General features: G+C 43.7%; 1 protein-coding gene across 2 annotated transcripts in view; it reads right to left on the bottom strand.

The window, feature by feature from the left end:
- SPG11 (SPG11 vesicle trafficking associated, spatacsin) overlaps positions 1-15,893 on the bottom strand; it is a 74,732-nt gene extending 58,839 nt beyond the window's left edge. For both annotated transcript variants that reach the window (XM_042252881.1, XM_027972144.2), the window contains exons 1-7: positions 15,680-15,893; positions 12,892-13,076; positions 11,827-12,051; positions 9,969-10,170; positions 5,977-6,114; positions 5,361-5,809; positions 3,861-4,006 (exon numbers count right to left, since the gene is read on the bottom strand). In XM_042252881.1, the coding sequence (XP_042108815.1) occupies positions 3,861-4,006; positions 5,361-5,809; positions 5,977-6,114; positions 9,969-10,170; positions 11,827-12,051; positions 12,892-13,076; positions 15,680-15,882 (1,548 nt within the window). In that variant the 5' untranslated portion in view covers positions 15,883-15,893. The remainder of the gene's footprint in view (positions 1-3,860; positions 4,007-5,360; positions 5,810-5,976; positions 6,115-9,968; positions 10,171-11,826; positions 12,052-12,891; positions 13,077-15,679) is intronic.
- Between the last annotated feature and the right edge of the window lie 416 nt (positions 15,894-16,309).

Genomic DNA, 16,309 nt, shown 5'->3' on the forward strand with positions numbered 1-16,309 from the left:
AAAGCACAACTGAAAAGCAAAACTCCCTAAAACAGGTAAACTGACGTCATCAAAATTAAAAACTGATGTTTCAAAGGACACCATCAAAAACGCTGGAAGTAAAACCCACAGAATAGGGTAAAATATCTGTAGATCATACATCTCATAAGGGTCTAGTATCTAGACTATGTAAAGAACCCTTAGAAAAAACAATAAAGACAAATCACTCAATTACAGAATGAACAAAGGATTTAAGTAGACATTTCTCCAAAGAGATATATAGTACAAACGGCCAAGTAGCACATGAAAACATGTTCAACACATTAGTCGTTAGGCAGATGCAAGTGTAAACCACAGTGAGACACCGCTTCACGCTGACTTCACAGTCACTAGGATGGTTTTGATAGAGCAAAACTGGACAGAGCACGTGGACCGGGAGCTCCTGGAGCTCCTTTATCTCGCTCTGGGGATGTTCAACAGTGCAGCCACTGTGGAAACCAGCTTGGTGGTTCTTCAAAAAGTTAAATAGCTTGCTAACTCTACTGCCAGGTGTATACCCAGGAGACACGAAAAACTACGGTGATAACAAACCCTGGTACACCGCGTCCACAGGAGAATTCTTCACAGCAAGCAAGGGAGAGCCAGCGGAGTGTCCACTGCTGCTGATGGACTGAAAACAGGCGCTAAACCCACAGAGCGCAAAGCTGCTCAGACAGAGTGAAGTCCCGACACACACTACGTGGACGGACTCTGCACACACGCCAAGTGAGAGAAGCTGCCACAGAGGGCCACAGACAGAGCAGATCAGCGTGTGGATATGAGGGTGCGTGAAGAGTCGGGAGTGACTGCTAAAAAAATTGGGGTGAAAAAATTGAGACAGTGAAAACACTAGCAGAGAGGATGTTGTATAAGTCTGAACACACTAGAAACCACTCGTAAGTGAATGATATTCCCACCCACAGATGGGTGAGTGTTACGGTATGTGAATTATATCTCAATAAAGCTGCCACTAAAAGACGAGTCTGGTATGTAACTTTATTAAGATCTAGTTCTCAACCTTTCCATGCGGTATAGTAGAAAGTGCCCCGAGTTTGATTCTGGCTCCTGCCTTATTAGTGCCGCTATGGACCACTCAATCGTATTGAGTTTTTCATCTGTAAAATGAAATGAATACAAACTACCCAACTGGTCACCTGTGGTTATTTTAGCACAATTCAGAGGATGCACAGAAAGAGTGTTTGTGAACTACATTGTTGCTGCTTACTCCCTAAAGTTGTGTCCGACTCTTGCAACTTCACGGACTGTAGCCCACCAGGCTCCTCTGTCCATAGGCTTTCTCAGACAAGAATACTGGAGTGGGGGAACTAAGCACTGGTGTATAAATTCAGGGATGCCACTACAACGGTACGATAAGAGTGGTGGGGAAGATAGAGCAGGATGAGTGCTCACTCCTGCTTGAGCTTCCCGTGGCTTGTTTCCACTTCATTTATTCTCATTAGCTTACTGTTGCCTCCGTCTTCTGTAACTTTTTCTTTCTTTAGTTCAGTTCAATTCAGTTCATCAGTCGTGTCCCACTCTTTGCGACCCCATGGACTGTAGCACACCAGGCCTCCCTGTCCATCACCAACTCCCGGAGTTCACTCAAACTCATGTCCATTGAGTCGGTGATGCCATCCAGCCATCTCATCCTCGGTCGTCCCCTTCTCCTCCCGCCTTCAATCTTTCCCAGCATCAGGGTCTTTTCAAATGAGTCAGCTCTTCGCATCAGGTGGCCAAAGTATTGGAGTTTCCGCTGCAGCTTCAGTCCTTCCAATGAATATTCAGGACTGATCTCCTTTAGGATGGACTGGTTGGATATTCTTGCAGTCCAAGGGACTCTCAAGAGTCTTCTCCAACACCACAGTTCAAAAGCATCAATTCTTTGGCTCCCAGCTTTCCTCACAGTCCAATTCTCACATCCATACATAACTACTGGAAAAACCACAGCCTTGACTAGACGGACCTTTGTTGGCAAAGTAATGTCTCTGCTTTTAAATATGCTATCTAGGTTGGTCATACCTTTCCCTCCAAGGAGCAAGCGTCTTTTAATTTCATGGTTGCAGTCACTGTCTGCAGTGATTTTGGAGCCCCCCAAAAATAAAGTCTGACACTGTTTCCCATGAAGTGATGGGACCAGATGCCATGATCTTTGTTTTCTTAATGTTGAGTTTTAAGCCAACTTTTTCACTCTCTTTCACTTTCATCAAGAGGCTCTTTAGTTCTTCTTCACTTTCTGCCATAAGGGTGGTGTCATCTGCATATCTGAGGTTATTGATATTTCTCCCGGCAATCTTGATTCCAGCTTGTGCTTCTTCCAGCCCAGCGTTTCTCATGATGTGCTCTGCATATAAATTAAATAAGCAGGGTGACAATACTCCATTCTCTTGACATACTCCATTCTCTATCTGGAACCAGTCTGTTGTTCCATGTCCAATTCTAACTGTTGCTTCCTGTCCTGCATACAGGTTTCTCAAGAGGCAGGTGGTCTGGTATTCCCATCTCTTTCAGAATTTTCCATAGTTTATTGTGATCCACACAGTCAAAGGCTTTGGCATAGTCAATAAAGCAGAAATGGATGTTTTTCTGGAACTCTCTTGCTTTTTCGATGATCCAATGGATGTTATCTCTGGTTCCCCTGCCTTTTCTAAAACTAGCTTGAACATCTCAAAGTTCACAGTTCACATATTGCTGAAGCCTGGCTTGGAAAATTTTGAGCATTACTTTACTAGCATGTGAGATGAGTGCAGTTGTGCAGTAGTTTCAGCATTCTTTGGCACTGCCTTTCTTTGGGACTGGAATGAAAACTGACCTTTTCCAGTCCTGTGGCCATTACTGAGTTTTCCAAATTTGCTGGCATATAGACTGAAGCACTTTCACAGCATCATCTTTCAGAATTTGAAACCGCTCAACTGAAATTCCATTACCTCCACTAGCTTTGTTTGTAGAGATGCTTCCTAAGGCCCACTTGACTTCACATTCCAGGATGTTTGGCTCTAGGTGAGTGATCACACCATCTTGATTATCTAGGTAGTGAAGATTTTTTTGTACAGTTCTTCTGTGTATTCTTGCCACCTCTTCTTAGTATCTTCTGCTTTTGTTAGGTCCATACCATTCTGTCCCTTATCGAGCCCATCTTTGCATGAAATGTTCCTTCAGTATCTCTCATTTTCTTGAAGGGATCTCTAGTCTTTCCCATTCTGTTGTTTTCCTCTGTTTCTTTGCACTGACCACTGAGGAAGGCTTTCTTATCTCCTCTTGCTTTTCTCTGGAACTCCGCATCCAGATGGGTATATCTTTCCTTTTCTCCTTTGCTTTTCACTTCTCTTCTTTTCACAGCTATTTGTAAGGCCTCCCCAGACAGCCACTTTGCTTTTTTGCATTTCTTTTTTTTGAGGATGGTCTTGATCCCTGACTCCTATACAATATCATGAACCTCTGTCCACAGTTCATCAGGTACTCCATCTTCAAATCTATTCCCTTGAATCTATTTGTCACTTCCACTATATAACTGTAAGGGGTTTGATTTAGGTCTTACCTGAATGGTCTAATGGTTTTCCCTACTTTCTTCTATTTAAGTCTGAATTTGGCAATAAGGCATTCATGATCTGAGCCACAGTCAGATTTATTTCTTAGTGTTCATTATGCTATCCTCAAAGCCAAAAAGGGTAAATTGCTAAGCAGAATTAGGGTAATGAAACAGACAAAACTGAGCAAATGGATGTGTAAAGGCTACATATCTTTTGTTGCTAGGTTGCATGTATCTCCCAACTCTTTGGCCACATAAGAGTAAACAACAGAAAATAATCGAACACCATCATACTACAGACACTCAATTCTGTTACCTCGAGCGCGTGTATGGGGATGGAACACCGCCCCCAACCATTGAGATGGCAAAGAGAGTCCACAGTGCTGGCACTTCCGTGGATCATCAGCCTATTTAAAAATTCCTCTTGAGTCAAACCAAACAAAATCAGAGAGAGTCCATTTTCTGCAAGACAAAAAGTCAGCTTTAATAAATTGTTAGGACTTAGGTTTCCGTGTTATGACAGGAATTAATTTCTAACTACTCAATACTTCAGCACTGTAATTACTAATGTTTACTGGGTACTGGTAACTAATGACCTCAATTAATAAATTCATCATAATTTTTCAAAGAATAATTTCAATTTTCAAAACAGTTAAACACGAGACAAATTCTCATAAGAACAATGCATCCTACGAAACAGCACTAAACCGCTCTACTTTGTACAATCCTGCACAATCAATACTGTCTTAATTGTATCCTGTATAATTGTATTTTGTATAATGTAAAAAATTGTATCTTGCACGATCAATACCTGGAACCTTTACCAAAATAAAGCATTTAATAGCATGCTCTGATACACAGAAATACATGATTACCAAAATTGAGATACTGAAGAAGAAACACACAGTTCAACCAGAACACTCAGTAGCTTTACAGGAAATTATGGGATAAATGCTGAATCAACATATATCTCACACACCATACCCAAATACCGATGGGAGCCAAGCAGGTAGGGAGAGAAGTACAAGAGAACGTAAGCTAAAAAAAAAAAATTAAAAAACAAAAACAAAGCAAAATAAACAACCTGAAAGGAACTGGCCCATCTAAGGCCACTGAAATTTGGCTTCCATCCATAAACTGGAGGAGGGATGAAGGCCAGTGGGCCAAATCTTTTTTCAGTAACAACTAAAATGCCAGATTGTGTGAAATCCTCTAATTTTACATGCTTATAAATAAAATCTTTTTTTAAAGTCTGGATTTTCCTGGTGGCTCAGATGGTAAAACGTCTGCCTACAATGTGGAATATTCATGTTCGATTCTTGGGTTGGGACGATCCTCTGGAAAAGGAAGTGGCAACCCACTCCAGTACTCTTGCTTGGAAAATCACGTGGACAGAGGAGCCTGGTAGGCTACAGTCCATGGGGTCACAAAGAGTCAGACACAACTGCACAACTAAACTTTCAAAAACTGTTTAAATTTTAGGTAGTACAGGCCAAACAAAATAAATCTGAGTTCAAACATGGTCCGTGAGCACCCAGCTTGCAACCTCTGCCTACACAGACTGAAGTCCTGTGAAAGACTTGCTAGGTTAAAAACCAACCTTTCTTAAACTCTCTGACTTAGTATGCTAAGCATTTAGCTGAGCAGAATTAATCTTAACTAAAAATCAAACACAGGGACAACAGTACTAAGAGTAACACCGAATTTTCTCCATCAAAGCCTAGGCTTAAGAGGTGCGAGCAGGCACCACCACCACTCAGGAAGAGTGGTGGGGCAGCCCTCAGCACGGGCTCCAACCTGGGTAAGACGTCCTCACCTGTCAAGACGAAGCACAGCTGCTGGACTCCACCACTGTCTACAGGAATACACTTTTTGCCCAGCAAAAAACACTGCGTGCTCTGGGTCTCCAAGTCCCACAGGACAATGGTCCAGCCTGTGCCTTCCTCTGCCCAAGTGAACAGTGCAGTGAAGCCTGTCACAGACATGCAGGTGAGCTCAAGGGGCTCCTCCCGTTCCCTGAGGCGCATCCTTTTCCACACTCGTCCTGGGTCACTGGTCCTCGCAGGGCCTTTCTGTGGAAAATTACACGGGCTACACGTCACATCTTGTGGAGCAAAGGCCCAGTCTGACACACTGGTACTGCGGTCACCAGATTCAGGGGACTCCAGATGCAAAATATCCTGGAACCACGGAGCACAGCAGGACCCTCCCAGCTTGGAACTCTGTATTGTTTCATTCAATGACGACAGCTGGGCTTTCCAAGACCTGGGAGACAGGACAGAGCTCACATCGGTGACAGTGAAAGGAGGCGCACTTAGGGAGACACGAGTGTCTACTCTGTGAAGACTGAAGTGAGAAGGTACAGTGTCAGCCTCACACACACACACACACACGAGAATAATAAAGTAAATCTAAAAAGGAGGTTTCTGTACCTATCAATTTGGAAGGAAAACTTGGTCAGTTTCATGTTGTAGTCAGAATTAACAGGATCATCTTCATCTACCCCCTCGGGACCGTCAACAGGGATGTCCTGTAGAGTTTTCTCACATAACAGATGTCCTGGGTACTGCCTATGTTTCGAAAACAATAGTCATGGTAAAAAACGATGGTCAAACCCAAATCCATGTTATTGCCGCTCCTGTTAAACATGAAAAGGGGGTGGAGGCGTCGCAGAGCAGAGGCAGTACAGACGGCTGCCCTGGCCTGGGCGCCTCACCCCAGTGCTGGGGGTACACTGAGGGAGCCAGGCCGTGCATACGAAGCTGACAATGTAACATTGTGCGTCAATTACAGGAATTCAAAAATTTACCCTTAAGGGAAGTTTTATGAAGAGACAAGAGCATGTATTATCTACTACACTGTAGATGTGAAGCTAGTAACTTTTACCTGAACTAATGTATTTGAATTTTTCAACAACCCTATGAGGTAAATATATGCCAGTTCTGTAGCTATAGAAACTAAGGCTCAGCGAAACAGTGCAGCTGGGTTTGAACCAGGTAAAGATGACATAACTACAGGTGTGTAATCACCCACCGCCACAAAGTGAGATATGGGCTGAGACCAGGGAAATACATAAAAGCTAGGAAAGCAGTGTGAATGTAGGTGTAGATGCAGAATGTATGTAAGATGAGGCTGGAGAGCTTTGCAAGAGACAAATGAGGTCAGGCTTTATGGGCTACTAAGGATTCTTTGGAAGGAATGATGCTAAAGCTGAAACTTAGTACTTTGGCCACCTCATGCAAAGAGCTGACTCACTGGGAAAGACTCTGATGCTGGGAGGGATTGGGGGCAGGAGAAGGGGACAACCGAGGATGAGATGGCTGGATGGCATCACCGACTTGATGGACGTGAGTCTGAGTGAACTCCGGGAGCTGGTGATGGACAGGGAGGCCTGGTGTGCTGCGATTCATGGGGTCACAAAGAGTCGGACACGACTGAGGAACTGAACCAAACTGAACTGAAGGACTGTTAGCTTTCATTTTGGGGAAGGAGGAAAGAAGCTGGACAAGGGCTTTAAGCGGAGAAGCCACATGAGCAGACTCAGAGGAGTGGCTCTGGGAGACTGGGGTGTGCACAACCCCCTGAGCACTCAGATTACTGACCATTCCAACAAGTTGAAGGTAACAGTGTGACTTGCATTTGCCAAGGAGATGATGTTAGAGAAAGCAGGCTGACAGTGAAGAAATATGATCTGTGGAGAAAGCAGTTCCCCCGCAACAAAAGGTATATATATATACTCTGTCCCCACATGCTCATACCTGCCTGCACTCTGAAAAGATTCGAATTTGAACAGCATCATTCTGGCTACTCCATAGAGGGTGCGTTTGAGGGGGGAAGAACAGATACAGTGAGACCAATTATAAGGCTGGTAAGCTAGTTCAGGTAAGTGAGGACAAAGAAGTTAAGAAAAGTGGAAAAGATTCAAGAAGCCCTGAAGAGCTAGAATGACTAGGACCTGGTGATTAGATGGACATGGATCTAATACTTAAGAGGCTGGAGATCTAGAAAAGACAGGAAACAGAAAATGGTCCCTGAGGAGGAGGGAAGGAATGAGATTCAGAGCACACTCAGAGGGATGGGCCTGCATGGGAGCAGGAAACCCCTTCCCTGTAACAGGACAGAACATGGAGAAGACAAGTGCAAGAAAGTGAGACATTTCACGTGAGAAACTGAAGGAGACCCCGTGAGATGGGGTCTACTTCCTTTACGAAGTAGGAGGCAAAGTCATCCAAGAACAGTTGGGGGTAAAGAGATAAATAAAGGTTCGAGAAAAACGGATGTTTAAGACACTGCTGCAAAAAAAAAAAGGGCTCATGGAAAAAATCACCGTAAAGTTGCCAGGCAACACGAGAGACCACGTAAGGCCTGAGTTGTGAACTTCAGTGGCATCAATTTTATCTGTGGCGTCCTCACAAGTGCTCAGTTGTGTGGATGCAGGGAATAAGACAGGATTAAAGAACGTGTTAGACCAAGTGCTATCACACAGCAGCATCAAGCGTTTAGGGCGCATTCAAAACAGTGACTCCAATGCCAGGTCACAGACTCTACACTATAAAAAGGGGGACGTGAAGACAGAGGAGATGCAGCCATCACTCGTGAGGTCAGCTTATGCAGATTCCAGTGAAGTCAGATGAGAGAAGTGGGGGTACCTGAGTAAGCAAGATGTAGTTCGGCAAGTTGTGGTCAGAGCGGGATGCGTGGAAAAGTGATTTAGGGGAGGAACAGTGTCACATACTGACAAAGCCCAGGGTATGACTGTGAGAATGGACGGCTAAGGTAAGCTGGAGGAAAAAGTCACTGACGGCAAATTGAACAAACAAATCACGTGGAGCTTACACGAGCTTACAAACTCTATAGGAAACACAAAAAATTAGAGAAGTAGTGAAAGACTATACGATTGAGTGTTAAACTGTAGTTCAAAGCAAAAAGTGCCAAAGTTCAAAGAGAAGAAAACTTATAAAATGAGCAGAAATTTACAAGTGGAAGGGATTTTAGTAAGGAATAACTTCATAAGAGAGGTGGATCTCAGAGCAGGAACAGGACATGACAAAATCAAAAGGGGTGGCTGATACTCCATATGGTCGGAAAGAACTAGAGTTGGAGGCCCGAATGGAAAAAATACTTTTAGATTCCATAGTACACTTACAAAATACAGAGTCAAGTTCCTCGAGAAGTTATACTAATTAAAGAGCACTCACGTAGATAATTAACAAGTAGAGACAGATTGTTCATTTAGATGGTCAAGACAGATCCCCAAACTGGCTATAGGGAAGGGAGCAGAAGTTCTTTACCGGCTGATGTTACAGTGGCTGAGTTCAAAGGAATCTGCCCCAAGGAATGCGCCTGGTGACCCTCAGGGTTCTCTTGGGGTACTGCCAAAACATCCAGAGGAACAGAACCCTGCACTCAAGGATCAGGGGAGGTAAGTGGGTTTCCTTCCTCTTCACCTGTTAAACTGTTTTCCAAAGAAACTGATTAGGAGGTAACTCTATAGATACAAGATATATTTCAGTCGGTGAAAATGGCCTACTGATACACAAGCATACAACCTGAAAATGTGATAATCATCCTGGCTTCAAGATTCTAAAAAATATGTTAAAAAGCCATTAAAAACAAGTGAAAAAAAATCACAGTAGTAAGAAGTTCTGGCTGATATGTGAGGATGAAATTAACTCATCGAAGTACATTCCCAATGACTCAAGGGTATGTTTGTTTCATTCATATTAAGCTATGACCCAAAATCCTAATGGCTTGAAATGTCCCTTAATTCTGAAAGTCATAAAAGCTGATTAGCCTACTTGCAAGTTGCAATAAATAGGTGCTGTGTACATGGGTATGCATAGTCAGATACAAACAGGTTCCTTTCCAACCTAAGACCAGAAGCAACTAGAATTTCTAAATCAAAAAGCTACACACAGAAGTACTCAATTTTCACTAATATATTCAGGAAGCTGCAGGTGTGGGCCCTCCACAGGGAACACCCTAGGAAACCCTAAGGTGGAAAAAGACGGACCCCGCAGGCGGCCAGGACCACAAGCCACGTAAGATGCAGCCCTAACAGGGTCAATCCCACTCTTCTACTCGGGCATTGGAAAGAAGTGAGGAGATTACATACAATAGCTCAGAGTTTTTAAAATTGTGATTGGTTACTTTTTACATATGATGACATAAGCTGTCTATAATATGAATATAAATCAAAATGAAAACTTGGATATGCATCCAGAAGTAAAAAATAGCCAGTGGTCATCTGTACATATTTTTATACAGTAACAAGCTCACTATGTAGTACCTAGAATGTTACCAACTAGATAGAGGAAAAAAACTGGTTACAAGAAAGGGAAAAAAGGGCTAACAAGTACATTTCTTAACCTCTCTATGGCTCTAGTCATTCACCTCAAATTAGAGAAGCAAGTACTCTACATACCTGAAGTACAAAGTCAAGTTCACAGCAACTGCAGTGTTGGGGAAACCCACCACCGCGACAACATCCAGGTCCTGAGACACTTTCAGCGAAGTGAACGAAGAGCTCCTGGCTGGCTCCTGTTGCTGCTCGTTACACACATCTTCCTGAGGAAGCGCTAAGTCCACCTGAGCTACTTGTCTGCCACCCACAATATCAAACATGTCTTTGAGCTCAGAGTTAAAGACAATGTCAGTCTTAAGTATGCCCAAACACTTAAAACACAGGACAGGACAGAGTTACAGACCTCGTCGTTCCAACCTTGTAGCTATGATGACAGAAGGAGAATGGACATTAAAGAGCCCACTGTGCTGACCAGGCGACTATGTGAGTTTCCTCAACAGCGCTCACTCAGCCTCCACTCTGTGCCAGCTGCCGAGACATCACGAACACCTTCCACTAGTGCTCTCCCACGGCACTGTTCAAGAGAAACAGCGCGAGGCGTGTTTGCCACGGTACTTTTTCTAGCGGCCTTACTGAGAAAGTACAAAGAAACCAGTGACCCTGATTTTAATACATTATTTAACCCAGGATATCCAAAATATTATCCCTACATGTAATTAATATAAACATTGATACATTGTACGTATTTCTTCGAAATTGTTCAAATTGAGTTATTTTATACTTATAGCACATCTCAATTGGGACAATTTTCACTGCAATTATTTGGTCTGTATTTAGACTGCAAAAATTTATATTTAAGAACTTGGAACAGCCAAGTCGTTCCAAACATACTTTAAAGTTCTCCAATAAATGAATCGAGTATCAGACGTTCAAGTAATTAAATACAACTAAGAATTCAGTTTCTCAGTCACACTAGCCAGTTTCAAGTGCTCAACAGCCACACATGCCCACTGCCTACCATGTCGGACAGCACAGTTCTGTAACCTGGCAACAAAAACGAAGTTAACCCAATATTCTGTCACATTTCTTATAATACAATAACCTGTATTTTTACAAAAGAAATGTTAATACAGACTGTGATATATATAAACTACTACTATTTGGTCACCACCACAGTGGGTCAGTGGTAAAGAATCAGCCTGCAACGCAGGAGACATGTGTTTGATTCCTGGGTTAGGAAGATCCCCTGGAGGAGGAAATGGCAACCCACTCCAGTATTCTTGCCTGGAGAATCCCATGGACAGAGGAACCTAGCAGGCTACAGTCCACGGGGTCACAAAGAGTCGGACATGACTCAGCAAGCATGCACACAAATGAAATATGTAAAATAGGAAAGAAAATGAAATAAAAGCCCCCAAAACACTACTATAAGGGTTGTTCTTCAAATAATCTTCAATATAATTCTGCTGGTGACCTATGAATCTAAGGAAAAAACAAATCTGTGACAGTTTCCAAAAACAAACGTAAAAAAACAGTTATGCAAACAATATGATTTCCTAATATGACAGAAGCATTAGAGGCAGTAAAAGAGATAAGATTATACTCATACACAAAAATGTGTGTATTACATCATAAGCAGTCATCTAAATCCCTCCTGGAACAAGCACAAAACAGATATTTAATAAATAATATTTTAAATAAATGGGTAATACAGAATATACCCAATTTAAAAATATAGATAAGCTGGATGATTACGACTATGAAAAAATGTATATTTATAAACTGAAAAATATCTGAATGGAATATAGAGCAATGCAGTTGAGTATCTGAAGTTCATGAACAGCTTTTTCTCTGAAAGTTTTACTGAAAAATTAACCATTCCACCTATAGCCCAGTCCCTAAACCTATGAGCCTAAAAAGGCTCATTTTCCTAGGTATTCTCCTCCCCCGACATCAACATCTTTACCAAAAAGGATACAGATCCAGCCTAAACTACTCAAAACAAAGAGAATTCCTTTGCAGAGCTGCGTGTCAATAATCCTGTCCACTGCCTGCGCAGGTAAGGGCAACGTGTAACAGCTGAGTACCCTAATTTCAGCATCTCTTTCAGGAAACATAACATGTAGGACAACACATTTGTTGATGAACAATAATGATGTGTTGTTGTGAAACGACAGAATCCTCAAAGATAACAAGGAAATACCTATAAAACAAAAGGACATCACATCAAACTCACTGGTCACAATTTTACAACTGGTAAATTTGGTGCTGCTACCATAACACAAACAGATGAAACAAGAAAGAATCAGCATTTATCTTAGTCCAACTCTGGACAATTACTGATCACACTCAGCTGAGCAAGTGGTCACTGGAAGGTAGCTGAGGGAATGAACGAAGATGACCTACACTCTCTCTGTGCCTTCTGTTTCCGGCCAGAGTGTGATTTAAAAACCCACAGGATGATTAAAAAAGGTTCCTACCCACGAGACCCCTACGAACCATCACAGACTCGATTTTTAAAAGGAAGAGACATAAGCAGGGTGGCAAGAACGCTACTGCCTTAAAAATAAATGCCTGAGTGCTTTGATTTCTGCTCCCTGAAGCCCTCTGGATAGGATGTAGCAAACAGCTCTGTGACCAGCCTAGATCAGCAGATTAACCAAGAGAAATATAATGTCAGCCACAAAAAAAATTTAAAACTTTCCAGTAACAGCACTGAAAAAAGAAACAGGTAAAACTAATTTTATATTAGTTACCTCATCTTCAATACATCAACATATAACTAATACAAAAACTATTAATGAGCTATTTTACTTTTTTAGTACCAAGTTTTCAAATCTGGAATGTACTTGACATTTAAAGGACATATTAATTCATACTAACCACATTGACAGCTCAACAGCCTCATGTACCTAGTGCCTACTATACTAGACAGGGCAAATACCCCTCCCTGGTTTTACCTCTATAAGAACTGCTCCTGAAATACATGCAGTTAGAGTTATGCAGATTCAAACATGCTGAAAGACTACCTGCAAACACTTACTGATATTTTGATCTTCAACAAGCTTCTGCAATGTCTTCTCACTACAGCTACACAAAACGGTTGCATCACATCTTCCATCTTCCAAATTAAATTCATAGATGAGCAGTTCATAATTTTCAGTAAGAGCAACCAGTCTGGGCTTGTTGTTTGGTGTCCCACTGTGATGAGAATCCTCCCATACAAACCTAAGGAAAAAGTTTAGACTATTATATTCTACATCCACAATAATACTTACCCACAACGGTGAGGGTAAAATGGCAGGAAGAGTAGAGAACTTCTTGGTTCACCTAATCACATTCATTCTATATACAACCTAAGGGGATGTAAACTGCTCTAGATTTCAGCCCCTTTTCCCTTTCTCCTTCCCTTTCCTCACTTCTTTCCCCTCAACATCCTTCAGGGCAACACAAGAATACAGGAATGGGTGGTGACGAGGGGGCAAAGAGCAAGAAATGGTGACTGCTCTTATTCCATTTCATCCTAAACGAGGACTGATGCTACGCTCAAAGAAACTGTCATGATCAAGGATAAGTTTCAATAACCAAATGTCTATTATTTATACACGATGGTCTTCACAATAAACAAAAAATATGTTCTGCTAAAATAGACGCTTTCAGTCACATTTTAAAAAAGTGATTATTGCATTTATAGACTTCGAAGACTTTAAAGAGGCATATCACAGAAGAACTCTGTCCAACAGAACTCTCCATGAGACCGAAGTGTTCTAAGAATCTGCAAGGTCCAATACAGTAGCCAACTGCCACATGGCTACTCAGCACTGGAAACATGCTCAGTGAGTGCAACCGAGGAACTAAATTTTCAATTTTAAGTCACATGTGGCTAATGGCTACCATATGGGACAGTGCAGTTACAAAATATATAACGCAGTACAAAGTCAACATACCAACATGGCTAACAAGGATGGAAAGAGACTATTAATGCAAGCTTCAAGTTAAATAGTTACATTTAAAAACAAGAGCCCAGATTTCGAAAACAATGCAGATGAAGCTACCATGCTGATAGTTTCTTTCTTTTAAGAAAGCTTTTTTCCAAAATAGTAAGTTTTACATCTAAAAACAGTGAACTTGGCGCCATGTCAGAGAAAATATACTGACATTTTGTACTTTTGTCTTTATACCTAGAATGTCTCATAAACAGCCAATACATGACTGTTTACACTGAAATCTGAAAATGTCAAATTAAAATATATTTAAAAGCAAAATACTGTGAAACAAGTAACATCATTAGCACATGGGACCATACTGCCACGTGCAAAGACAGACTTTTCAGTGAACAGATTACACAACGCACAATGATTCAACAATATATGCAAAAAACGTGTATATCGGTAGTCTACCAACATGCGATATTGGCAGAAAAAAGAAAGTCGCTCAGTCGTGTCCGACTCTCCGGCATTGCAGGCGGCTTCTTTACAAAGTGAGCTATCAGGGAAGTGCCATTGGTAGAAAAGCAGGAAGCAAATTCTGAACCCTATAAATTTGTCCTTATTTTTACCCGATGAATTATTCGAATTAACATTAAATTCAGTTAGAAAAAAAGCTAAAACGTTGTCCTCCATGCTCTGCCTCCCACTAGTTTCACGCAACAGCTTCCATAAGCCCCCCAGTTGCTTCAGGTCAGTTCTCCTTATCTTCTGTTGGGATCTCTGACTCATTCCTCTCTTTACAGGACTGTGTTCACCGATACTTAACAATGTGGAATCAACTAACTTGAGGAGAGAGAATCCTTTTCCTAGAAGCTGCTGCTGCTGCTGCTAAGTCGCTTCAGTCGTGTCCGACTCTGTGCAACCCCACAGACGGCAGCCCACCAGGCTCCACCGTCCTGGGATTCTCCAGGCAAGAACACTGAAGTGGGTTGCCATTCCCTTCTCCAATGCAAGAAAGTGAAACGTGAACGTGAAGTCGCTCAGTCGTGTCTGACCCTCAGCGACCCCATGGACTGCAGCCTTCCAGCTCCTCCATCCATGGGATTTTCCAGGCAAGAGTATTGGAGTGGGGTGCCATTGCCTTCTCCTCCTAGAAGCTAGAGACCAGGAATAAAGATACCAAACGAACCTCTACTGTGAGGCACTGCTCTAAGACCTGGAGATTCCAAGACTCTGGCTACTAAAGTCGTAATTTCAGAAACATTCCTAAAACGTTTTATTGAAGAGTCCAAAGCCTCGGATGGCACTCTCAAACTTAACGATATAAAATGTAAGAGTTACAGACGATTGAAATTGTTTCTTTTCTGTCTAACCGACCAAAAAGCCTCACGTGTATTAAGAACTGTCTTACTACACCTTTTAGGCACTACTCCTAGGTAACGTGCAGCGCGCATAATAAGCATTTCTTAGGAAAATACATTAATGAGTAGAAAATGCAGGCTCTATCCTTCAAAGGGGAGCGGGGGGAGGAAGCCCCAAAGTGAAGGAAACAGCTATCCGTATCGCGCATTAGAATAACAGGACAATGGAAATGAGATGATGCCCCCCGGCTGGCGTCTTCAACAGATTTAACTGAAGAAACGGGCGTGGGGGAACAGCACGGTGACGAGAAATCAAACTATGTCGAACGAATAAAAAGCTCAGCGCCCAAACAGGGACTCCTACAGCTCCCCGCGTGCGGCCTCCGCCCAGCGGGAACGCAAGAGGGGAACTCGACCACCATGCGGCTCTGAGGGGGGCCGGGCCCGCCTTGGGCGGGCGCCCCGCCGTCACTCCGCTCCCGCCGCCCCCAGGCCAGCAGAGGCGCGCTCCCTCACCGCCCGGCCCGGCCGCAGCTCTTACTGCCGAAAACAGCCTTCCAGCAGGCAGTCGCCCCCGCCTCGGCCGCCCGGCGCCAAGGGGAGCACGTGAAGGCTGCCTGAAGCCGTCAGACTGCCCAGGGCCGCCTGCTCTCTGTGCAGCTGCGCCCGGGGCCCCAGCCGCCCTCTGGCCTCGGCGGAGACCGGCACTAACAAAACGGGCAGCACCCGCTCCTCCGCAGCCATCCTAGCCCGCCGCCCCTTCCGGGCCGCGTGCCGCGTCCTGCGCCTGCGCACTGCGCCCAGCCCACTCTCCGCCTCTTGATTCCCCGCCGCGTCGTGCGCCTGCGCGGTGCGTCTGACCCGCTCCACCTCGTGACCCCCCCTCCCGTCGCGTCGTGCGCCTGCGCCGTGCGTCTGACCCGCTCCACCTCGTGACCCCGCCTCCCGTCGCGTCGTGCGCCTGCGCGATGCGGCGACCCGCTCCCCGCCTCGTGACCCCCGGCGCCGCCCACGCCTGCGATACCAAGTCTTCGTTTCAGGGCGAGAAAGTTGGGGGTTTTAGTTAGCGGCCGAAGAGGGACCTGGCAACTGTTTCCAATGTCCCGTCACCCTCTGCTCTCTCACCCTTGCTGCCAGCCCCTGCCTCTCTATCCACCTCTTCAGCTCAGTT

This window comes from Ovis aries, chromosome 7 (genome assembly GCF_016772045.2).
Source record: "Ovis aries strain OAR_USU_Benz2616 breed Rambouillet chromosome 7, ARS-UI_Ramb_v3.0, whole genome shotgun sequence".
NCBI lineage: Eukaryota > Metazoa > Chordata > Mammalia > Artiodactyla > Bovidae > Ovis > Ovis aries.